This window comes from Chlamydotis macqueenii, chromosome 13 (genome assembly GCF_036417535.1).
Source record: "Chlamydotis macqueenii isolate bChlMac1 chromosome 13, bChlMac1.mat, whole genome shotgun sequence".
Classification (NCBI taxonomy): domain Eukaryota; kingdom Metazoa; phylum Chordata; class Aves; order Otidiformes; family Otididae; genus Chlamydotis; species Chlamydotis macqueenii.
The window spans coordinates 17,044,325-17,069,555 of NC_141568.1; the positions used below are offsets into that span (position 1 = coordinate 17,044,325).

At 38.8% G+C, this 25,231-nt stretch overlaps 2 protein-coding genes across 3 annotated transcripts in view; both read right to left on the bottom strand.

Moving 5' to 3' along the window:
* Window positions 1-25,231, bottom strand: part of SLC6A2 (solute carrier family 6 member 2) — a 416,570-nt gene that overhangs the window by 22,273 nt on the left and 369,066 nt on the right. The gene's annotated exons all lie outside the window — the stretch shown is intronic.
* NFATC3 (nuclear factor of activated T cells 3) overlaps window positions 20,867-25,231 on the bottom strand; it is a 75,364-nt gene continuing 70,999 nt past the window's right edge. For both annotated transcript variants that reach the window (XM_086757906.1, XM_086757905.1), the window contains one exon: window positions 20,867-23,284. In XM_086757906.1, coding sequence (XP_086614032.1) covers window positions 23,160-23,284 — 125 coding nt within the window. In that variant the 3' untranslated portion in view covers window positions 20,867-23,159. The remainder of the gene's footprint in view (window positions 23,285-25,231) is intronic.

Genomic DNA, 25,231 nt, shown 5'->3' on the forward strand with positions numbered 1-25,231 from the left:
AAGGCGAAGGAGGCCTTCACCTGCCGCCGGGCGTTTTGCTTGTTTCAGCGGCAAAAATGAGACCAGCCCGTGCTAAAGGGGTTTCCTTGGGGGGGTCGGCTCCGGGGGTGGAGGGGGGTAGAGGAGCCCGTGGAGGCTCCGCAGGTGGCTGTGGCGGGAAGGAGCCCCCTGGCCGCCATGTTAGGGGCTACGCCGGCCTCCCTCCCCCGCGCCCCAGGTCCTGACATCCGACTGCAAACTGGTTTTCCCCGCTCCACACAACCAGACTGTGTTTGTAATTGGCTTTTTAAGTTTTCTTGCAAGAGGCTAAGGAATAAATCCCAGGTAATTTAGCCCTCCCTTCCTGGCCTGGTGGAGGTGAGCGGCCTGCCCCCGGGGTTTGTGTGCCTCAGCTGTGAGAGGGGGGAGCGTGCTCCCAGGCCAGGAGGAGGGCTTGTGTTGAGGCAGATATGTTTCATGTTAGAGTGCTCAGGTGTGGCAGGTAACGTCTGGAAGTTAATCTGTGCTTACCTTTACAGCTGCACTTGTACAAGCAGCATGCCCCAGAAGTAATGTCAGGAGTGTATGAAAAAGGTCTTTGTCTTCTCAGTTTGGACCTGCTTACCTGCAATTTGGCAGTAGAGGCTTTATAGCTGATGAGCTGGCTTTCAAATCCAAGAGTTCTCCTTTACAAATGGAACATAAATGCTTGCATCAGGCATTTCTGAATGATGGCTTACGTCACTGGAGAAGGCTGGGAACTTGGGGTAAGGCCTAAATATTTTTTTCTTCTCTTTGATGTATGCAGTTATTCCTTGTGATTGAATTTTTAGACCATGCTGTGTTGCGGAAGACTTATCAAAGGGATTACTGTCTTTACGTGTGTGTAGCTTAATGGAATAAGAAAAAAAAAATACAGAAAGTGTTAAGCTTTAACTGTTTCACCAAAGAAGAAGTGAAGTTTGGGAAAGAACTGTGATGTGATTGTTACTCTTGTTAAAGAAAGGGTCCTCACACTTTGTCATCAGCCACAAATCTTGTTTCTCAAAAAGAAACTCATTCTGTGCTCACAATCAGCAAAATGCCTTAACTGTGCTTGTATTGCCGTATTCTGCAATTGAAGAGCAAGGTTAGCATTGTTTGTATTTTGTCTCTTAGTTTTGAACTTCTGATAGTGCTAGTTTGGAGGTGATACCTTTACTCATGTATTTCTACTCCACCTCTCTTGATACTGATAGTTTTACCTAGAAATTATTTGTATCCTGGTCATCCCATGGTGTGTTCCTCCCCAGTTTAGAGAGAAGATAGCTTATTCTTACTACTTTTTTTTTTTTTTTTTTTTTTTTTTTTTGGTATGAGGTGAGACTGAAGAGTTTGAAATGGCCACTCTCTGTTTTAATAGTTGCAGCTGCGTTTCCAGATCAGGTGTTTTGTGTTGGAATTTCTTCACCTGTAGAGCACACTCACACTAGACAGGCTTGTAAGTTTTGTTTATATGTTTTTGTTTATGTGAACCAAGTTTTTTTTTCAACAAACTTTTGTTAGTGAAACTAACTAACGCCAGATTTTTAAAGAAAAAAAAGCTTTTCAAAACCTTCATTTTTGAAATAGTATTTGTTTTGTTTCTGTCAGTTAAAATGAATCGCAAGACTTGCTGTTTAACCAGTTGCATCCTGTTTTGTATAGATTGGTATTTGACAAAGTCCATGCTAGTGAATTTTGAGTCTACCGCTTACAGTATCTTCTAAAAGCTGATTGCATCTGAAGAGAGCCTGAAGTATTCTAACACAGAAACTCTCCTGATATGTGCCAAGGTTTGGCAGTAGTAAATTTAAAACTTTGCCTTTTTTAGATCTACTTGTTATATGGATTTTTAAAAAGCAAACCCAAAATAAACAAGAGGCTTTTTAAAATTTTTTTTTTCTTTTTTCTTTTCATATAATCACGTGAGTGCCGCTATATTATTTAGCTGTGTATGCAGTTGGACAATGTAAATATTCAATATGGTGGCATGTTAGTTTAGGCTTGCTAATTGTGGTTTCTTATATTGCTGTGTTATTATATTCCTTTTTCATTTTACTTGATCTACTTGATTTAAAAAAAAAATATCTAGCTAGTTGATGTTGTTTTCTGTGTGACTGCTGATAGTAAAAAAGAGTTTAAATAAAATGCCTTCCATTCTGTAAACATTACTAAAGTAGTGTTTTAATTATGACTGTTTAATGTTAGCTATGTCTTTGAGATAATATTTTCTGCTGTGGGTTTGGGTTTTTTTTTTAGTAATTTTTGTTTAGTGGCAGGAGTAGGAGTTTTTAGATTTGTCAGGAGCATCAGTGAATTTTTAGTTTGGTATTGTAATTTTGTTAAACTGTTTGGTTTGGTGTTTACTGCCTGCACTAATCTTTGCTACCAGTAGATGTCCCCTTTCGATCAAGGTTTGCAAGGAGTGCGCTTGAAATACACGTTTAGGGGCCTGTGACTTTCCCTGTTAGCAACTGCAGTAGAAGTTTCTGCATGCAAATGTCAGTAAATAATGTGGTGTCCATTAGTTTTAAAATCGGAGGTCATTATGTTTCCCATAAACCAGTTGATTTAATTTTTATTTTGTTCTTGTTTTTTTATTTTAAATGTTTTCCGTGAGGAGCGGTGCGTTCATTGATATTTCACAATTTTATTCATTGATATTTCAGAATTTGACAAGAATTTGTGTATTTCAAAGCAATCTATCAAAATACAAATGTACAAATTTATCTCAAATTGTGAAAATTGCAGTAGTATGTGACTCTTATTTAGTTGGAAAAATAAACTTTTAAAAATTGCTCTAGAAAACCAAATGATTACAATATCTAAGAGAAATCCAGTGGAAATGGTTGGACAACAGGAGTGCTTTAAGTGTGACCCAAATGTGAACAAACTGTCTTAGAACATAAGAAACTAAGGGACCAAGAAATGACTCTTTAGTCTTCTGGTTTTAAGAAAGAAAAAAAAAATCATACCAACAGTATAACATTAAGGGTTCATGACTGATGAAATTTGCTAGCAAAACCCATGATTGCAGCCTACGTTGGACAGGCATGTGATGGTGATGGCTCTCTGCTCCCAGCTGGTAGATCTGAGCGTGGTGTTTGTGCTTTGCTGGTTTGCTTACTTGCTCTTGGCCTTGTGGGTCTTGGTTTCCTTGTGCGGTGTAGTGGCCTCAATATTGGCGGGGTTTCTGTTTGAGAGCTGGTGACTTTCTCAAGCTGCTTGTTCTGCTCCTCATTGCTAGGAGTTGTAAACTTCTGCTGGCAGAGAGCAAGTTTGCTGTTCTCATTGTTTTGGATCCTGCTTCCAGCCTGCTCCAGATCCACAGCTGCTGGATGTCCTGGCACGGTGGCCAGATACACAGGGATGCTGGTACTCGCCCTCCTCCTGACTCTGCCTTTGCAGAGGAGGCTGTGCATATGGCTCAGGGGGGAGCTGGAGCTCGTGTAAGGAGAACCAGACTTGACATTTACTTTGCCCATCCATTTAAGGCACGCGTCTGATGTTCTGAATCACTCTGTATGTATTCATTTCCCCTCATACAGAAAAAGCCTTAAATTGATGATGTAGACTTGTTTTCACTTTCAGCCTTTCCCCCATCTCTCAGGTCATTTTCTTTGGTTGTGTTGAGCACCATGAAGACTGAGAGTCTTCAGAAATTCTCTCCATGGAGGATCTCATGCATGTTAATCACTCAGACATGTGTACGTAGTGTAGAAAGAGGTATTGTAAAAATAGAAAGGGTTTTTTAATGTTTAGTGTTAGATCTTCTTGTGTTGCTGTAGCACTTCCCACATTTTGGGACTGCTTCGTCTGTTCAAGAGAATTCTGTGAAATTAGGAATGACTGGGAGGGGGAAGGGGGGTTGTATATCAGTAGTTCCGCTATTTTAAAAGTTACACAAACAAACACTCTCTCCCACAGCCCTTAGCCTTCAAACACGTGAGTTGTCTTTGCAGATTTTTGTTGCTTTTTGAAGCATTCCCTGTATTGAGTGTCGTGATGTTTCCCACACAGTTCAAGAATAAGTGAGGTATTTTTAACTCGTTTAAAATCTGAATATAGAAATAGAACTATAAGGAAAAAATCATTAGCTCTTGAAGTGAGTGGTTTATAAAAGAAAGTTGTGTTTCATTAAAAAATCCAATAAGCAAATTTGCAAGGTATGTTTTTAAGTGAAAGCATATAAACTGCTAATTTTTGACATTAGAAATTATAATTTTAAAATGCTGGGGTTTTTTCCTTTTATTTTTTTTTCTTTTCCTTCTTCCTGTAAGTGTAATGAGTGTTTATTTTGCTCAGGCTTCTTACTCTGCACTGAGAATGTTGAGGTAGCAGAAAGTATGAAGGAATGGTTAGAAACAAGGGAGAGTTTAGAGAAAAGTTAGTAAGGTTGAGCCAATACCAATAAAATAAAAAGTTTAGACTTATGAGAAATGCAGCCCACCTGGTGTCAAAAGCCTGGGAATGTTCAATGCCTTTTACTGCTTGTAGAACTTCAAGGACATTCTTCCCTTGTTGAGCAATAAGTAAAAATGTGAACAACAACATGTTGCGTGGCTTTTATTTTGGGAGACCAGCTTTTACAATAGATCTGATGAATGTGCAATTGTTCTGGTTTATATCAACTTCTTGTACTGGTCCCTACCTTCTGGCTTGGCTGTTACAGCACTGTAACTTTGAACAGTTTTTATTCTTGTTGCTAGGGTTTTTTTTTTTTTTCATTTTTTAATCATTACTTGTTACCAGCACTTAATTTTCTGCTTGCTGGAGGTAGGGGGAAAAGCTGATGTGCTACTGTTATGAGTCACTTGTATATGTATATTCTCTTTTAAAATAACTTAGAATGCTTGAAATTCGTGCAAATGTAGCTGTAAAAATATGTGTTTATGTGCAGAAATCTTCAAAATTTTTACTCTGGGTGCTTTTAAAAGAATGATATTTGAAAGTATGAAAGAGCAAAATGAAGAAAACTTTCTTTTTACTATCATTCACAAGAATGAACTAGAGGTGGAAGGAAACCACACCAGAATAATTGAGGAGAGGAAGAGCAAAGTGTGTGATGGTATTTTGGGGATGGGGAAACTTACAGGAGTTTTCTTCCAGAAGCTCTGAAAAACTGTTGATTGGTTTGCTGGAAAAATCTCTCTGATACGTGCAATGGAATAGCAGTAGGATTTAGCTTTCTTTTGCTGCATTGAAAGCTAGCACTTGTGGGCTTGTCAGGAAGAATAAGATCTTTTCCTGATGTTTGCTGTAGTATTTTACTGTTAGGGATCTGTCCTTCTAGGTCCACGTGTGGACTGCCTTCATCATGGATACACAAAGATCTACTGTGGGAGAAAAGTAAAGGTGTGCTGTAACTGAACAGCGGAAAGACAGGCCAGGAATAGGTGTGTACTCATCTCTAGTCAGGCCACAGGGAGGTTAAGTGAGGAAAGGACGCTTTGAGTCTCCTGTTCAGTGTAACATTTTTTGCTACAACTTAATCCAATGAATTCTTATTTAAACATGCTCTGAAAATGTGGGTCTCGCTCTCATTGTGTTAGGTGTGTCTTTCTTTTGTTTGATGCAATGCAGTCCTTGTGTAGTTGTGAATTTTACTGTGAAAATCCACACATACTACATTGAATATTAATTGTAGTAATAGCATGGATTTAAAATGTCTTTGGAAAGGTCAGGACTACCTTTTATGCTTAATTTTTACTGACATGGAAGTAGTCTATGCCTGATCAATGTAAGTTGTAAGGTCACTTACAATGCTGTACGTTTTGTGTGTGATATTTACCTCTTAAATCCTTCTGAAATGACTTATCAGAAGTCAAGCACACCATATTCCTGATGGGATCTGGAGCACAGGTTAGATTATGATCTGCAGGACATAAGTAGATATATCCTAAACAAGCAGTGAAAAGTTAGAATTATACCTGTTAGTGCTCCTGTGTCTAATAGAGCATTTCTCTGCTTTTGAGGAGGAACAGGCTTATTATAAGGATCACAGCTTCCGTGTTTTCAATGAAATGTGACTCCTGCTTGTCTCTAAATTTGATCTTTTTGTTCAGCTAAAAGATACTGGTGACTGAGAGAAAGAAGTGTGTGTGCTGGTTTTGGCTGGAATAGAGTTAATTTTCTTCATAGCAGCTAGTATGGGGCTGTGTTTGGGATATGTGCTGGAAACAGTGTTGGTAACACAAGGATGTTTTAGTTACTGCTGAGCAGTGCTTACACAGAGTGAAGGCCTTTTCTGCTTCTCACCCCACCCCACCAGTGAGTAGGCTGGGGTGTACAAGAAGCTGGGAGGGGACACAGCCAGGACAGCTGACCCCAACTGACCAAAGGGATATCCCATACCCTGTGACACCATGCTCAGCATGTAAAGCTGGAGGAAGAAGAAGAAAGAGGGAGACGTTCAGAGTTACGGCATTTGTCTTCCCAAGTAACTGTTACGTGTGATGGAGAGCCCCCCTTTCCTGGAAATGGCTGAATACCTGCCTGTCAATGGGAAATAGCGAATGAATTCCTTGTTTTGCTTTGTTTATGTGTGCGGCTTTTGCTTTGCCTATTCAACTCTATTTATCTCAGCCCATGAGTTTTCTCACTTTTGCCCTTCTGATTCTCACCCCCATCCCGTTGGGGAAGAGTGCGTGAGTGGCTGTGTGGTGTTTAGTTACCCGCTCAGGTTGAACTGTGACAGCACGCCAGTGTTTTTTTTTGGGGTAATCTGATCTTACTTTAAGAAGTAAGCCCCTAGAAAATAAAGGATTCTGAACTTTCAAGTCTTCAAATTTTGGATATCATGGCTTTCAGAGGGTTTGTAATGACTAGACTATTTCGGCTAGTGGCATAGAGAGTAACTTCACTCTTCTGAGGATTTAGAAGATGGTATGGTTTCTGACCTGTGTTCAACAGGAAAAGCAGGTTGGCAGTCTGCAGTATTAGCTGATGCTGTGGCTAGGATGGGATGAGCTGGAGGCAGAGGACCTTGCTGCTGGCAGACAGTTCTTGAGGTAGTTCTGGATAAGCCAGAAATGGAACAGTGAAGCTGAGGAGAAAAATCAGTCAAAGCACTTTGTAGATTTAACTAAACCAGCTTTGAGCTGAGGAGCTCTGGAACTGCCAGCAATGCAGCCTCAGCAGCACTGACTGTAATTAGGTCAAAAAGCTGGACAAGTAGGGATGCAGTTAACAGCGCAGAGGTCGTTCTGCTCATCTTACTAGTCTCATGAGCTGCGGTCACAACTGATTATAAAATTATGGACTCTAGTTTTTTTTTTTTTTTTTTTTTGGAGACAATTAAGATAAACCAAATTCCTGGAAAGGTTATTAGATACAATTGCAGTTTGTTTGTTGCATGTCTGTCATTGAACATAAAAGAAGGTGTGGCCTGTAGATATAGAATAAGAAATTGGATTTGAAATCAGGAAGAAGAGCCAAGGAACAGCTTTTCTTATGCGAGCACCTCAGTTGTTATCCCTAAAGAACAAGGCTTATTGAGCAAGAGGGAACATATGATATTTGTATTGATGTCACTGTAAAAAGCATATAACTTTGAGGTATAATTATGGAACTGATAATGAAGTGGACACCCTTGGCTCTTGGAACCCTTGAATTTGTAACGCTGGCATTTGAGTCAGAAATTCCTCAGAAAAGCTATTACTGAATTAATGAGTAACTTTTGAATTCTAGTTAGCAAGCACAGCACGTCTCTTCAGAAATTGTTCTCATTCCTATGTATCTTGTTACCAATTTCAGAAATATTCAGTTTCATATTAGCTATAGATATCAAATTTGTGAAGTATACAGGAAAACTATGGTTACTGTTTAACAGACTGTCCCACTAAAGATAGAATTCTATAAACTTGTTGTGTAAGAGGACTTGCATTTTTTGCCTGAATGCTCAAAACCACTGCCCTCCCTGCCCCCACTTGAATGCTTTTCTCTATTGTTCAGTGTACCCAGGAAAAATAAGACTCTGTGGTTTATAATTCATTTTTATTTTTTACCCACATCAACCATAGGGTGTTTTTAAATTTTCCTATTAAAAACACTTTACCCTTAGTCCCCCAAATAGCGAGTGGAACACTGATACCCAGTAGATCAGTTTTTCAGTACCTTTTGTGATGCAGGTAATACAGTGCTTTGCAGATCCATGCTGTTTAGATAGCATTGTGAGTGAGCAGCCATGCTGTGCAGAACGGTAACTGGTGTGACAGTCTGCCTCACGGGAAGACATAATGTTAGACTGAATACCAATTATTCCCTTGTTTCTCTTAAATGGGTTCTGCTGATGTCCTTTAGAAATTATATAAAGTCTCATGCTTGCTGCCCTTCAATCACTCCAAATTTGATAGATTTACAACAAGATATTTTTCATGAATGACAAATAAAATCTAAGATCTGAAACTCAACCTCGCTCTTCTGTTTGCATCTTTGCAAATAGATGGCCATGAATAATATGGAAAATAATCCAAAATACTCTCTGTCACTGGTGGCTTTGCAGTGCTAAAAGGGGTAAAGTGTGGTAGGTTTGTTTGTTTTTTTTTTTTAATATGAGAATGGAAGGGGCAGTTTACACCTAGGATATTAAAAAATCTGTGCAAAAGGAAAGCATTTGTTCTGCCCTTTGCTCATGAGTAGCTCCTCAAATTGTGTTTCCAGAACACCTTTGTGGCACAGCCTAGGCTGTATTTCAGATCTAAGGGTCTTGCATTTCTCTGAGCTGTTCTTTGTATATTACCTCTTCAGAATATACCCCACTTCTGTATGGTGGACACGTCATAACCTCCGCATAGCCAGCGTTTTATACAGAGTTATCTGTTGCGCGATTATCTTGAACCTTTCTCTGAATGGATTGCACAAGCAGTCTAGACCAGCAATCTGCCCAAGCAATAGGCACCGCTGCCTAGGTTTCCTCTGATTATTCCCTAAATCTAAACTTCATTTGTGAAAGGAGCTCATCTAGTTTTGGGTATATTTGAAGCATTAACGTTTGGTTTAAAATTATCTTTGTTTACATGCTCTATTTTCACATAGTATCTCAACACAGTAAGATTGGTAACTTGTGATTGATTGATTTATTTTTTTTATTTTTAAATCCCTTTCTTTCCCCCGAATTGTTCAGACTTCCATTTAAAAGCCCAAAGAAAAAACTTTTTTTTTTTTTTAAATTTTTCTAGGTGTGTACAGTAAATGCAGTCCATTTCAGACTGATAGTCAAACCACACATATAGCCTTTTGACTCAAATGTATTAAAGTATTGAAGATAATGTTCTCTTGCTGACGCTTCATGATGGGAAAGCATTCCTCCCTTTCAAAAAGTACCTTTGCATTTATCTTACTGCAGCGTTCCCTAAAAGATTGCTAATGTGGAGCTTTATAAATAATCCTTTCTGCACTGCTGTAAGAGTAATTTAATGGACGTTTCTGGGAGGACATGCTGATGGGGAGATATTTATAGGAAGTATTGAGGGGTGCCTTATGAACTGAGGTGCATAGTCTGGCTTTTAAGTCAGAGCTGAGAGCGGAGAGACGCGTGTTGGTGAGTATACAGTTTGCTGCTGTGCGGCCTGAGCACACTTTGTGCCTACTGTTCCCAGCCCACCCACCATGTTCTGAGAAGAGCTCAGCTCTTCAACTGTTGTAAACATTGCTCCAGCTGTGCAAAGCCAGAGGAGCGGCTACAGTAGTTGCTGGAAGGCCAACCAAGGCCAGCCTTAATTATGCAGACTTTTAGAGAAAATAATTTAAATGTTCCCGACATCGACAAGGATTTCCTCTTCACCCTACTACAGCAGGAAGCTCTTTTCCTGAAGGACAGGTTTTTTCCTTTCAGAATGGCTTCTCTTCCTGAAAGCCCTCACTGAATCATCAGCCCTGCCTGGCTGTGCCTCTGAATCCAGCCGCTTTTGCCAAGTATCTTCTTTCTTACAAAGGGAGACTTCTCCATGCAAAATTCTGCACTACTTTTAGACAAATAAAGCTCTAGAGGGGTTTTTTCCTAATATAATTTTTTTTGAAACATACACTGTTGTAAATTTTGAAATACCAGGAATCTGTTCTGTAAGATTTAATGCTGCCTTTCACAAATACACCTTCATGTGTCCTTTTCTTCAGTTGTGCATTTGTTTTGTGGAAAGAACCAGTTGTGTAATACTGTCTTTCAGGCAGTGCCTTTTGTGGCAGGAGGAGACTGGAGACTTTCTGAGCAGTTGTTCAGCATGGCCGGTGTTTGAGGCAGTTGTTTCGTGTGGCTTGGATGGTTCTTTACTGTTGTAGGAACAAGAAAAGAACGTTGAATTAACTGTTTATATATAAATTATTGATTACTTATAAATTAATGAGACTGAGAAGAGAAGCATGTGTTAAAAATTTCTAGGGTTCATCAACCACCATCTGTTACTTGAGTGAATTTGATGTTGGGTCATAAATAAGGCATTAGGTGAACCTGAGTATCTTTCAGTAACAGCAGGATTTTGGAGCTCAAAAGGAGGACAGTAAATATTAAATAATAGCAGCGGGATGGAGTGAGATAACCCTCTCTAACCAAAGAGCTGACAGGAGGCATTACTGCCGTTGCAGATCTATGTTGCAGGTAAAATAAGCACTGGAGTGGCACTATCTTGCCCCTCTCTGCACATGTTTGCTTCCTTCCACAGCTTGCTTGCTTTTTGGGTACAGTGAGAGCTGGAAACCTGCTGTGAGTGCATCATCTCAACCTGTCTAATCCTTGCTTTTGCATTAGGGTTCCTAACTGGGAGGATCTGTACCACTGGTCATTCTCTTCTCCTCTCAGGTAGAATCTAATATAGATTCACTAAGTGGCATGGAGGGGGAAAGTAGCAATTATCCTTCTCTTAGCACCTTGAATTTCCTCTGGTTTGGAACTGACAGTAAGTGGTGAACCTGTCTAGGGGTAGGGAGGGAAAACATTGATAAAGCTGTCAATGGTTGACAGTTTGAGTTACGGGAAAGATCAGTGATGGAGCAACTCGTGATCAATACGTAGTATGTTGAGAAATACTAAGACTAAAAGGTGCACGTCATAATTGATAAGGCTCTAAAATGCTTTATATATGTGACCTGAAATGTCAACCAAAACATATATTGAGTTCTGGGAACTGGGGGGTCACAGTACTTAACGGAGAGTTTATGTTATCTCTGAGGGACATAGCGGACAATAACTTGATGGAATTCAAATGGTAATTGCTTAAGAAAACATTTACCTTAGTGACCTGCACAAACTCAGATAATGATGTAATACCTACTTGAAACTCATCTATATTTCAACTAGCGATGATATTTCTTAATTTCTTGAGTTTCTATGATTAATATTAAACACTTGCTGCATTCCAGCTGAGTGGAGGCTTTCTCCTTGGTGACTAACATGATTTTTTTTGCATTTATTTGAAATATCTCATAATGGAAAGTGAGTTAAAAGCAAAATTGTTGTCTATGATACAGTACTAAAAAATAGTACATCCTAAAACGTCTTTGTCCATTTTGCCAAAGCTTATTCAATGCTGTGATGTTCTTCCTGCTGCGAGCCTTGGGGTTCAAGTGTGTACTCGGTAACTGGTTGCCCAGCAGAGAGCCTCCAGTACAGCCAACAGCTGCTAGAAGTTATTTTTGCCTCTCTGGCACATGTGCTGTCAGCTCTGGCCTAAGCCGTGCCTTTTGAGTTGGAAACCCGCTCTGTTGCCCTTTCAGCTGAGTGGGAGAAGTACTGGGTAGCCACGCCACTTGCCAAAGTGTCCCGAAGTCTCAGTTTGTAGATTCACCACAGGTTAGGATAAGGAACGCCTTGCTGTTACCTGGATTAACTAGTATGAGTGAAGTGTGATTCGGCTTGTGAATACTGTGTTTAATCATAATGCTCAGAGCAAGCAGGTTTATTGTTTTTTGGTTTTGTGGTGGGGATGTTGTTGTTATTTAATAAAAGACATAGAAGTAGAAATAAATAAACAAACAACCCCATGTTTAGTCTAGTTGAATTTATATTCTGTGAGAAAGCTCTCTTTGTGCAGTAAACAGCTTTGCTCTTTCCCCTTCTGATAAGAGCTAAAAGGGTTTAGCCTTTGTGTCTTCCACCTTCTTGGTGGGGCATCTTTAGCTTTTACAGTCATTATTCCCTTTCAAGTCTTCTAGAGGATTTGTACCAGTTTATTCTCTCCTGCTGCCTCTCTTCTTCCAGATCCTGTTCTTCTCTTAAGTAGGAGGTAGTTGGACCACCCTCTTAGTTCAAATAAAGGCTGTTTTCCTTGCGTATGTTTCCACCGTATTAAGCCTCAGTTCTTCTATTAAACTGCTTAGGTTTTGACTGAATGAGGTGTTAAGTTCTTTCCTCTCCTTTTGATGCATGCTGCCCCTGGCTGCAGAATGCTGTTGCTCGGATGCGCTGTTCTGTGTGGGTCCGTATGCGGGAAGCAGCACGCTGTAGTTGTGTGTAGCTTGTTACTGGCTTATTACGTGATAGAGACCAGGCGCTACCCACTGCTCATGGATAGCAGATTTCCAAACTTTCCTCTTTGAAGGCTTCCTAGCATTCTCTCATTTTAAAAGCAGGTCTCTGCTGAACTCTTCTGCTTTGTCCTCCTCAACCCTGTGATCAAGTCTATGTGACTGCCGTACTAGCAGCCGTACCAGAAATTCAGATCTTGCTGTCAGTTGGAGACATTGTGTCTTTGTTAGCTGTCATTCCATTAGCGTCTTCTGGGAATGGCTATTTTCTATAGCTCTTCATGGTCAGAAAAAGGTGTAAGTTAGTCCAGTCCATGGTTAATTAGAACTAGCAGTGGCCTCACTCAGCTTGGTGCAGAGGGACACTGTGGAAGTTGTGAACCTCCTGATCGGCTTTATTTGGTTCAGTGCAGGCAGGCCAAAGCTGTGATCCTCAGTGACCTTTCTGCATGTGAGATTTCATCTCCTGTTCCTGCTTGCTTATGTTTATTTTGTGGGAGTCATACAGAGAATAAAGTGACTCAAAATATACAAATGGGGAGAAATAATAAGAACTTCATGTGATCCTAAACCTCCCTCTCAGTTGTGAATAGAAAGCTACAGCTGGTGTGCTGTCAACTTCTCTTTGTGCCCGGTGTCTGTGCCTTTGGGAAGCTCACAAAGTATGAGCTGGATTCAGGTATGTGTTTTGTAAGCACTCACACCTCTTTTGCTAGGCAAAAGAGACTCCAGAGAAGTGTCCTGGAAACTCGGTGAAAGGATAAGTTGTGTCTAATTGTGAACTTTTTCATACCTCTGACTTTTCTTGGGAACCGCAGGCATAAAGATGGGATCTCTGCATTAAATAACACTCTGAACAAGCGAGCTCTACATATCTCAGTTGTGGAATTTCCTTTAATTAAGGTCACCACTGAGCATTTTTTATGTTGCATGGTAACCAGTTCTGATTCTGCTTGCTTGGGCCCATCTGCAGCAGATCTCTACTGTCTGCAAAGGGGCCGTCAGTGATGCTTGAGCTATCTGAGTGTGTTCTGGATTAAAGAAACACAATGTAGCTTAAAAACTATTTTACAAGCTAAGTGGAAAGATAAAATTTACCTTTTTAATTTTTGCTACTTTATGAAAGACTTAGTCACTGTTTAAATATTTAATGTCACTCTATTGTAGTGTATTTAGGCCGTGTCCTTCCAGCCAAACAGGATTTCTAATTTTTAATTTTTATTTATTTATTTATTTTTTCAATTGGTAGAATTCCATTTTACTTAGCTAGCCTGGATGTTGTTTGAACTGCTAAGAGTTCATGTGCTGTTGGAAAAAGTTCTGAGCACAGTGTAATATACATGCAAGTGTTATAAAGCAATGAAGATACAGTCCCTGTAGGGGGGATCTAGGAGGGAGGGCAAGAACGGCACAGAGAAGTTGAACAGTGAACACTTGAACATGCCCTGCTTAGCCAGCAATATGTTTAACTCTTGCTTATCTAAAGGGTGTTTCATACAGCTTAATTGCTGTCTAAAGAATATTGGTAAGAACTTGGCGAGAGGTTTTTCCGCTTTCTGCTATGAAGTAGGAGTTGGGGTTAACCTTTTGTAGTAGTGGAAGACTGTGATTGGAGAGAGATCTGCTCAGAAACAAAAAAAAAATTTCTTTTTCTTTTTTCTTTTGTATGCTTTGTAGTCCTCTTTCTAGCTAAGGAAACCTTATTGCTCTCCAGCGTCATTTTAGCAGCTGGATTAGTTCCAAAGGGTTTAGGCTCAGACAATCAGCTTTTTAGACTCTCAGTGAAACTCTGCTGACAGCCACAAAATGTATGTCTGTCTCCGTCTCCCCAAACCGCGATGTCATTCAGCCCAGCACTTGGCCGGTGTCAGATTGCTTGTTTCCTTCATTGTTTGTGCAACTTTTCCATTATAACTTCTGTCAGTGGTGAGGTCAGATGGCAATGATGACATTCTTGGCATAGCTTCTTTTTTTCATATCCTTATAAAAAATAGTCCCATAGTAGCACTTAATTCAGTTTCAGTATTGCCTTATTTGTCCTATTGGCTTGATGACTTGTACTCCTCATCCAGCTACTGTGACCACAGCCAGGCAAATGTCACAGGGCGGTATTTGTTGCTACTTGAATAAAGTTATCCTTGACCTCTCATGTTTGCTTTCTGTTGAAGATGTTAGAAGCAAATTTTTATTCCTGGTAAGGGAAGCAGTGGGAACATGGAGTTGCACAAATGCGTGTATTGGCATAACAGTAAGTGTGCCAATTAGTGCAGCTAGAGACAGAAACAATTACTGCAAGAACTTAAGAGACACAGCACAGATGTGAACAGGAGCTGTTGTAAGTAACAGGCAGTTGTGAGGATGAATGTCTTATGAGCAACAGTATGCACGGAGACACTGCATAAGAAGCACATGGTGTATGTCTTGATAAACTGCAAATCTGTGTATCTGCTATAAACTGAAACTGTTTCTGATTTGTAAATGGTTACCCCTTTATTATGATGCATTTCTTACAATGCCAGACCTTAAAACAAAAACATAATTCACTAAATCACAGAAAGCCAGTGCTTTGGAGCAGGCTGTGCAGTAGCTTTGAAGGCACTTGTTCAAGTGACAGAAGACTGGAAAAATCTATTCTTACATCATACTCACAGAATTTCCTACTTGAAAACAAGGCAAGAAGTTTGCCGTGTCCTTTTCCAACACATTGTAAGAAATATTTGGCTGGTGGATACACCAGAGAGTTCATGGAATATTTACAAACAGATCCTTTTATTGCAGTGAGGAAAAAATTATGATTTTGATGTATGAGAACCGGGAGAATACTCAGCTGTTCTGTGTTGCATGTGTTTCTTGGCTATGTTGTTGCCACCTTGGCAGAGAGAATCCGTTGCACCTTTTGAACCAAGCTGTAGGCAACCCTGACCTTTCATGCCTTGTCCTAAAAAATGCTCAATACCAGATTAAATCCTGAAAGCTGATGTTAGTGTTAAAGCCAGTGCTATGCTCGCTTTACTCTTGCTACTTGCAGAAGATCTAATATGTTAGGAAGTTTGGCTTATGAACCTGTGTGTTTGGTACTAGATGCTACAGTTGTTAAGCTGTAGATGTGCTCGTTTTTTAAAACTATCTGTTCTCTAGAAACATTGCACTTCCCAACTGTCAGGATTTTCATCAGTCTGCTTCTGTGTCTTCTCTGCTTTTTATTAAAAAAAGGACCTTTCCAAGTCATCAGTCATTTCTCATTCCACGGACACAAGAACTTCTAAAAGTAGTTGCTCCCTTTTCCCTCCAGCTTATTTCATGTGGTACTGTTGATTATCCAACACTGCATTCCCTGCAATATTTTAATGAATGTCTCATTGTTTCATCACATTTATTTGAAAATTATGACATGATTAAAAATTACAGAAAAGAACAGACTGACGGTAGTTTTTCTCATATACTAGAGGCCAGGCGGATAGGAAAAAGTATGGGTGCATGGGAGGATGGAACTGCACTGATATTAGATACAAAAATGGAGTCTGATTATTAAGACTGGTGAGGAAAAAAACCAAAAGCAAACACCCAACAATCAGCATCTGAGGTTCAAATACTCACTGTCAGTTATTTGCAAGATGAACTATCTGTTGACATTGAACTTCTTGATGCAAGGGGCAAGGACCTCTTTGCAGATCAGAACTGCTCAATATTTTCAGACTGTCTGGCCTGTATCATTTTCAGGCCCTTTAGCCCATGCTCCCTACCTTCTTACCTAGAGAATCAGCCTGTCCAGATTTCCGGAATTTTTCGTTCTGTGCATCTTTTTGATTTCTTCCAGACTAAACTTTTTATACTTTAATTGGTTCCCTTTTATCTTTGGACTGAGGCCCTTGGGCATCAAATCAGTGATTTGAGAAATATGTACATGTGGGTTTTCAAGATGTCACAAAAACTAGGATTGGATTGGTTGGTCTTGAACCAAAGCCTTGCTGAAAACACAAACAGCACCTCTCTTCAGATTTTGTTGCTGTTGTTCTTTGCTTATTTGCCCACCCAGTTTTATTATTCTCCGCTATGTTTGTGTTTCGTTATCACCACATACATGTGATTGGGTTTCTGAGAGGAGTTCCAAGCGTTTCCATATAGAAGGTTTAACTCTTTCTGCAGTGTATTAAGAAGCCAGGACTAAATTATTAAATGTGCACAGGAGTTACCGTAGCTCAGTAACAGGCCAAGCTATGCACGGGCAGCATGATGTGACTTCTGTTTGGCTTATTTAGGCAGCAGCTATTGAAGTTTTCTTGCATCTGTGACTGTATGCATTTCTCTGTGATATCCCTCAATTGCACCAACACTTCACTAGGTATTTTTATGAATTTTTGGAGGGAGAGCCCTTGTAATGGGAGCACACACTCTTCTGGCTCTTACCAGCAGATGTCACAACAATGACAATAAGGAAGAGATAAGGTAGTTTGGGGTTTTTTTTTGTGTGTTTTTTTTTGTTTGTTTCCAGATAATATTGAAAGATAATAAACTTTAATAATAAACCAACAAAAACTTAACTTTAAATTTGCAGAAACAGCTTTGAGAACTTGTGTAGCTTGACTTCTCTAGCAGATCAATATTTTCTGAAACAAAATTTGTGGTACATACAAGCCTTTGCAAAGCAAGTATCCTATTTTTATTACTTCTTTATCTTGAAGTCTGGTTCATTTTTTTCCTTTCATTTTCTTTTACATGTAGCAGATGTTACTGGTAACAAAGGTAACAGCAGGGTTATTGTAAAATAATTTGTTTCTTAGAGAATCTCAGCAAATGACAATGCTTTTTGTGCGTTAAGAGTGATAAATGTTATCCAGTCTAGTACGCAGAATAAAGTTCAGTGTTAATTTCCATTACCAGAGAAGTCTGTATAAAGAATTATGTATGACTTTAAATATGTTAGAAATCCTTTTTCTTTTACATATTGTACTGAGTATGCTCTCAATGGCGTTTAATGTACTTTAATCACTACAGCAGTGACTAGTTCCTGAATATTATTCTTGGAAATTAATTGAAACCAAAGGGGGAAGGAAAAAAAAAAAAAGGATGGGGGCTGTTCTCAACAGACTTTGAAGGGATAGCTCATAGATTGAGATAATAACATCTGTGTGTATATCGATAAGCATGACATAAATGGTATGGAATAAGGGGTGGATACTGTTCCGGTTTCAGCAGGGATGGAATTAATTTTCTTCTCAGTAGCCGGTGTGTTTTGGATTTCGTGTGTGAAGAGTGTTGATAAAAACACCCTGATGATACCAGTTGTTGTTAATGAGACCAAGGACACTGTCTGGCTTTCCAAGTCCTGTTAAAGTCTCGTTAACGTGCAGGTGCGGGAAGCTGGGCAAAAGACAGGCAGAATAATTGATCCAGACTGGCCAAAGAGAGTATTCCATGCCATAAACGTCATGCTCAGTATATAAGTGGGGGTTGCCCATGGGAGGGGGCATTCCATTCAATTCTGGCACCCATTCGGGCACCCTTGTCATCCTTTTCTTCTCTCTTGTTTGCTGGCATCGTTCCCTCTACCTTGCTAGCTTGCTCTCCCCACTTTGCTTGCTGCTCAGGGTCGTTTCAGTGATCGCTGCTCGGGATGGGCTGCGTTGGTCATTTGGACATCGGGTGGTGAGAAATCGTACTTTGTTTATTTTGTATATTTTGTATATATTAATATCCTTATTCTGTTATTTTTGTAGTTTTTAGTATTTCAGTAAACTGTTTTTATCTCAACCCATGAGTTTTCCTTTCTTCCCAATTTCTCTCCTGTCCCGCTGGGTAGGGGGAGGGTGAGTGAGAGACTGTGTGGTGATCCAGGCTAAACCACCACGGGGGGACCATTTGGAAAAGATGTCAGTCCTCACCTAATTCATTACAGTGGGGTAGGCGTTGGATTCAAAGCATACAGTGGTAGTTTGAGATAGGCTGAGAAAGATGGCAGGGAGAGGGATAGAAGTCTGGAAACAAGCAGAGGGAAGCAGAAGGTGCAAGTAATGCTGTGGAATATTGTAATTGTAGAATTGTAATAAGAGAAATAAAAGGCCTTGATTTCTGCCAGCACTTCCTTTGGGTTTGAGTCCTAAACAAAGAGAAACTTCTGGTAACTCTTCTAAAGGAACTGACTTTAACCAGAGAGAAATAATGTCGTTACCTGAAATTACAAACCAGTGTTTTGCACTGTAGAAGTGATGTTTTCACAAGGCCTGGAATAGTCTCCTCTCTGCAATACAACAGGTATGGGTGTCAGTGTGAGTGCTCAGGGTCAGCCATGCTCAGCTTTAAGTGCCCTGGCGTGACTGCATATCCTATCATCTCTCCTATCCCATCAATCTCGGTGAATCAGCCTTCAGCCTATTTGCAGCTGAAAGCAGACATGAATTGACAGTAGAGTCCATGCAGTCAATCCGTGGATTATTACTGGTGTTGGTATATGCTAATTATATACTGGGTAATCATACCAGAAAACATGTGGAACAGCTTTGAAACTGCTAGTGCTATTTTTAGTAAAACTCAGATATAATTACCTTGCATTCTGTTATTGGCACTGTAGCTACCCTTTTCTGCTATATTTATAGATAAAAAACATAGGTGAAGGTAATTGGTCAGGACATGTGCTCTAAATAAGAGGCTAATCCCAAACTGGCCCATGTCTCCGTGTGCAATGTGAGCGGGAGATCACTGTGATCACCGCTCCTTTTGTCTCGCGGGCAGGTGTGCACTGCTCAGAAAAGGGCAGAGTTTTTGCTTCAACGTTGAGTTTGGAACACCTCAGTACTGCTTGATCAGCCAAGATTTGGCTAATAATTTAGACTTTGTAGGAGTTTTGACATCTATTTCTGAAGCAGTTTAACTGCATCTTACCTACGATAATATCCTTTCAGGAATGGAATTTACTGCTTATTATGTGCTCCCTGAATAATATTTTCTGGAATAATTTCTCAAAATAATCTTGTGACTGTCTAATTGAAACAATGATGCTTGCAAACAGGAAATCTCTACTTATTGTGCAAACTGATACTCTGACAGCACTGCTGCTCATTCATTACGTATGTATAGGCTCCCTCTTGCTGGATCTAAGCTGAGCCCCAAACTCTTACCATATTGCTTCAAAATCAGCACTCTTCTGGGGGAATATTTAATGTCCTTCATCTGCTATGTCGCAACTGAGCACAGCTGTTTACCAGTACATCACAAATAGGGAGTTTCTTCCCACTCTACGTTTGGGTCTGCATTTTAAATAAATGACAACACATTTGCATTCTTTTTATTTATTTGAACACTATGATTTAAGAGCCTAAATGCAAGTTTTTCCCTTTATTTCTGCAAGTAGCACTGCAATCATAACTTACAAAAATGTTTAAAATACAAAATGTACATGAAATTACAATACAAGGCTCTGTAAACATCTAGAACTTAATCTTTATTGTCCCACATTTTTAAATATAAAACTTCAATTTGAACGATTTCTGAACCTCAAGGAATGACATCCATTAGGAGTATCAAAAATAGAGTTTCAAAGCTTTGTTTGTATCAGAACAAAACTGTCATTATTCTCATTCTTTGGTTTAAAAAGGATGGCAGTTTCCCTGATAAGATGGAAGTTTACAGAAATTCAGATTGCTAGTTTATGGTAACTTCAGGAATCACTCTGCTCCCCACCCCGCCCCCGCACCAGATTAATATGCTACCCTTTAATTTTTTGTTTTTACCATTGATCTTTGACCCTCCTTATAGAAAAGCTACCACATCATTAAGGCTTTCCTTCAGGATAATCTAAATTATTAAAAAGTTCGGTAAAAGTACTTGGGGAGAAGAATGGACTTAAGGGCAAGGAAGTGGATGCCAACAAAACATCAACAGTTGCCAGGTTCTGTTGTTTAATTAAATTTGCATAGTCCAATAGAGATTGTGTGCTTTTATATCACTAAAATTATACAAGATTAACAGTCTTTACCTACATTATCACACAAGCTAAAATAAAATTAAGACCCTTGTATTGAAGCTTTTACAAGGCAAATACAAAACTGCTTTAGTATCCAAAGCTATATTTTTTTATTTCAATTTTAAATAGGAAAGCATCTCTATTTCTACAGGCATCAAGGTATTTAAAGGCATCAGAAAATTTAGTGCATAGCAACTCCGGATTGTTTGGGCTCCTGTATTTTAGGTACAGCGTGAATTCCAGCTACTTGGAGAACTTGCAAGGAGAGTCTGTACCAGTAGGATAAAGGAGCATAAATCCCATACAGTATGAAAAGCTTTTAAGTTAGAATTCTCCTACAAACAACGGTTAATGCAAAAGACCCAATACATGAATGAAAACTGGAACATGCCTTGCCACCAGCAAACAGTCTGAAGACAATTACGTAGTTTACAGTGTTGTATGGTGTTTTGCTTTCTTTTTTTTTTTTTTTTTTTTTTTTAAGGTGTTAAAAATGTAAGTAGATGTATTTCTGAGCATGAGAATCCTGTTCTAGGATCTTTAATGTAAATGAGTAGAGGACAGAGTAAAGCACCATCGCTGAGGGACAATTACAATATCACACTTTACAGCCCTGCCATGTTGTTTGCTGCAAAATTAAAGATTTGCACCATTGAACAATACATTCACAAAGAGGATGCTTAAGATTCCCAGCACACACCTAGTGGCCTTGCATTAAGTTGTTTGATTAACTATGAAATATCATGACAGTAGCCTTAGGCTGCGCTCTTAAAAGGAAGTACATGATAAAGACTTATAATTTCACCCACTTAATGTATGGTCTTTTTAAAAGTTCGTGATTCAGCTTTTACAAAGATGCAATTATAGCTACTTTAATGGTATTGCTTGGGTGCTCACTTAAATTTTAGGTGTAATGTTTTGCCTGCAAAAGGCTCAATGGAAAGTTTTCCCAGTGACTGTCTGCCAAAATGCAACATCAGTAGTATCTGTGTTTACTCTTACAGGTATTATAATTTAGTAATGGTATCCATTTAAGACCATTGTACTGTAATTTTAAGAGTCTACAGTAATTTCCTATAGAAAGAGGCATGTGCTCCACATGTGTTAAACCACCAACACGTCCACAATTGTCTGAAATAATTTCTATGCAAATGCACTTTCTATATTTAAAATTTTTTGAGTGTATTCGCTCTTGATTTTCATTAGAGCATCATGGCTCACCCAAATGGGGAACTAAAACCAACATCTTAAATGTTTTGAGGTTCAGTGTATTTCTGATCTTATTTTGCGTGATTGTTGTACCCTGTATGTTCCATATCAGAAAGCTTTGTAAACGACAGTGTCTTCTCGGGGGGAGGGAAGTGTTTGTGGCTTAAGCAGGCAGTTTCAGATCCTCTCCTAGGTTTCTAATCATAGAGGCCTGAGATTTTTAATAACTACGTAAACAGTTTGTTTCACGTGTATCAGATTATGTGGGTAAGGGAAATGCATCCTTTGAGCACAGCACAAAGTTTACTGCTGCTGTGAATCTTGTGTAATTCTTTGGTAGCTTCTGTTTCACATATATACAATTAAGCATGGGCAAATTATACTGCCTAATCACTAATTCACAGTAAATTACTTTTTCAGTCAACTGATGTTTATAAACAGCTTAAATTTAAGGAACTGTAATTGTCATCTCCTTAGTACTTCCAAGTGGCATGGTCAGGCATACAGCATATAAAAGATACAGATGTGATCGAATGATCTATTGCGTGGAAAACTTGAATGCCACTGAATCAGTGATTTCAGAACCATCTTCTGTAGGGATAACAGGAACACTTAGATCCTCAGCAAATATTAAAATTTCTCCTGTATCTAACATGGCTTTGATGTTGCTGTTCTTTAATCTAAAATCCTACTGCTGAAATTTGATTACAAATGTAACTTTCTAAGAAAAAGCTATTTCAAGAAGGAGCCTGTGCTAATAAAGAACAGGAAGATTATCCACAAAGTTATAAAAGTTAAATTTTGGAATGTCATTTCTATCCCAACACTTTCATGATGGAATGGTCTTTTTGCAGCCTATCAAGTAACATTTTCAGTTTATAAACAAGTGCAGATCTACATTTGGCTTTGCTTCCTATGAATCTAAGAAAGAAAACACTACAGTATTTGCATACACAATGGCTTCCATGGCATTGGCTTCAGATGACAGGTATGACTTGCCACTGGAAGATCATATTAAAAAAAAAAACAAACCCGAAAACAATAGAAGCATTAAAGGCTTTCCAAAATGACCAAAAGGTGTTACAAATCATCAGTTACAAACTATACTATCTCTAAGGGAAAGCAGCACACTGAAGATGTGTATTAAATCTTTTTCCACATTCAGTACTGTGAATATTATAAGAGCAAACTAACATTTCCACACATCTGAAGCACTTACAATATAAAAGTATTCTATTTAAATGCAAAAAGCAAAGCTTGTTTGTAACTTTAAAACAACTAAAATATCTGGTGTAGATTCTGTGTGTCCATTTTAAGAAGTCTCTTTACAGCATCTGAGGAACTATAATTATAAATGCTCTGTCTCTACGTCAAAAAATGTAACCCACTAAAAGGGCTTTGCAAGGATCCACTGTTCCAGTTCATAAAGGCCACAGAGTCGGAAGCACAGGAAGTCTAAAGAGGAAGAGGACGAAAAAATATTTGGAGAAACTGTGAAGTTTTCATGGACGTTTAGTTTTGAGCTTATCTGTTACTCAATTCCATCAGATATTCTTGTCTCCAGAGATCCAGGACATGTATGTGCAGGCTGGCTGGCCACTGTTGTTCCATGTGACACTGAGATCTGTGACATATCTCTTCCTATGATCTCATTCACTAAAAAAAAAAAAGAAAAATTAAAAAGTTACTGGTTTTATGCTTTCCAAAAGGCAGAACTCATCAGCGTATCCCTTTTAGAAATATTTCAGTGCTAAGCCTTGATGCAGTTAAGTAACAGGGATCAATGAGGAACCTAACTTCAGTAACAGTTGTGCAAGTTCTAGTTTCTCTTAGTATTACACTTTGTACTTACCGTAATCCATGTTGGAGAAACCCTAAAACACTTGAAGAAATAAGTGCATACATATTCATGGCAACCAGGTAATGGAAAGGCACAGCACAGGTCAGTTTGGTACAGATTTCCCCACATAACTTTATGTTCAAGAGTGTTACAGGCACAAAAAATAATTCTAATAACTCTTGGTTCTTTCAAGCTACTTACAGAACTTCCTCAGAACTTGGATTTGGGTTAACAGAATAGTCTTTTTAATACTATATACCTATTTAATTGGCCAGTTTTCTGAAGACTTGCATTTCTGCTTCCTTAATTATCGGTCAACTTTTCTATAGTAAAGAATAAAGATTGACAAATATGCAGGTCGCATCAGCTTGTGTCTCTATGTGTGATTCAAATTCAGGAAAGGTTAGTCAACTATTAGTTTCTTAGTTTAACTAAGAAAACTGAATAATATTGTAAGTGGAGATAAAAATTATCACATTAAATTGTAATGACAAATTTTAGACAAATATTAGATGATAACCAAAATATAATTTAATAGTTAAAGAGGCAGTCAATCATATCGTTTTCCATGCCTGAGTGGCAGTAGGTATACAGTATTTCTTACTCAGCAAGGCTTTGAATATGCTGAATTATAGTAATAAAAGAAGAGGCTCCGATATGAGTGAGTTTAGACCTTCTATAAACAGACATTTAATGGGATCCTTTTGTTGAGTAAGGATCATTCTTAGAAAAAATAAGAAGTTTGTTTTGCTAGTAAGCTGCTTCTATTGAAAATCGCAAGATTTGGAACTTAGGCTTTTGCTCTTTTGTTCTCCATTGGGTAACTTTACAGAACAATATCGATACACTTCACCACCCTTCTCAATGCTTCCTTAGTTTTCCATAGGAGGATTTAGCTTCCTACTAACCACTCCTGTCTGGCAGACGCATAACAAAATCAATCTACAGGTAATGTAAATTGCTCTTTATGAAGTGTTCAACAGTCAGAGCATTGCCTTTTGCTGCAGCAGTAGCATAAGTGGGTCTGAAAGAAAATGTAGTAATACTGTGAATGCTCTGAAGTATGTATAAATGTATATAAAATCCAACTCTGAAAACAAATTTTGTCTATATTTTTAGTTTACCTAGGAAAGGTTTTAAAATTACCTTACGTCATATACCCGTATGCAACTATGGAGGACGTCATTTGTTACCTAGAAGTCAATCAGTGGCAATAGTATTCTCTTGCATGGACAAGCTTGTTAACAAGGACAGCTCATTAAAAATATACATTGCGGCAGCCCAAAGGTTAAAACAGTTCAGATAAGCTGTGTACTAACCAATTCACTTGAGCATTACAGAACTTGCAATTTATTTGGCTTCCAAAAAATCTCTAATTCAATGAACTTAACTGGCACTATGGCACTGAAAACTGTGTCACTGCAGGTAGGATACTTTTCCAAGTATTTTTATTATGTCAACACAATGCATAAGGGAAGAGCCGTTTAAAAACCAAGACTTTTAAAAACAAAATTTAGATGTTCACTTATAAGAACTGTGCTCCACCAGTGTCTGTCAGGGCACTCATTAGTGTGCGCTGACTACTGGACCCCTAATAGCTATTGTCTACTGTACGCTACTGAACAGTTGCTTTGTGCAGGCCAAACATTGCAGCTGTTCAGTACTACTAAAACTTTGATGAGCAGTACAACAAAAAGCAACATAGCTAAATACCTTTTATATTTTGAAATTATTAGACAGTTACTTTAAATTTTGATAGATGA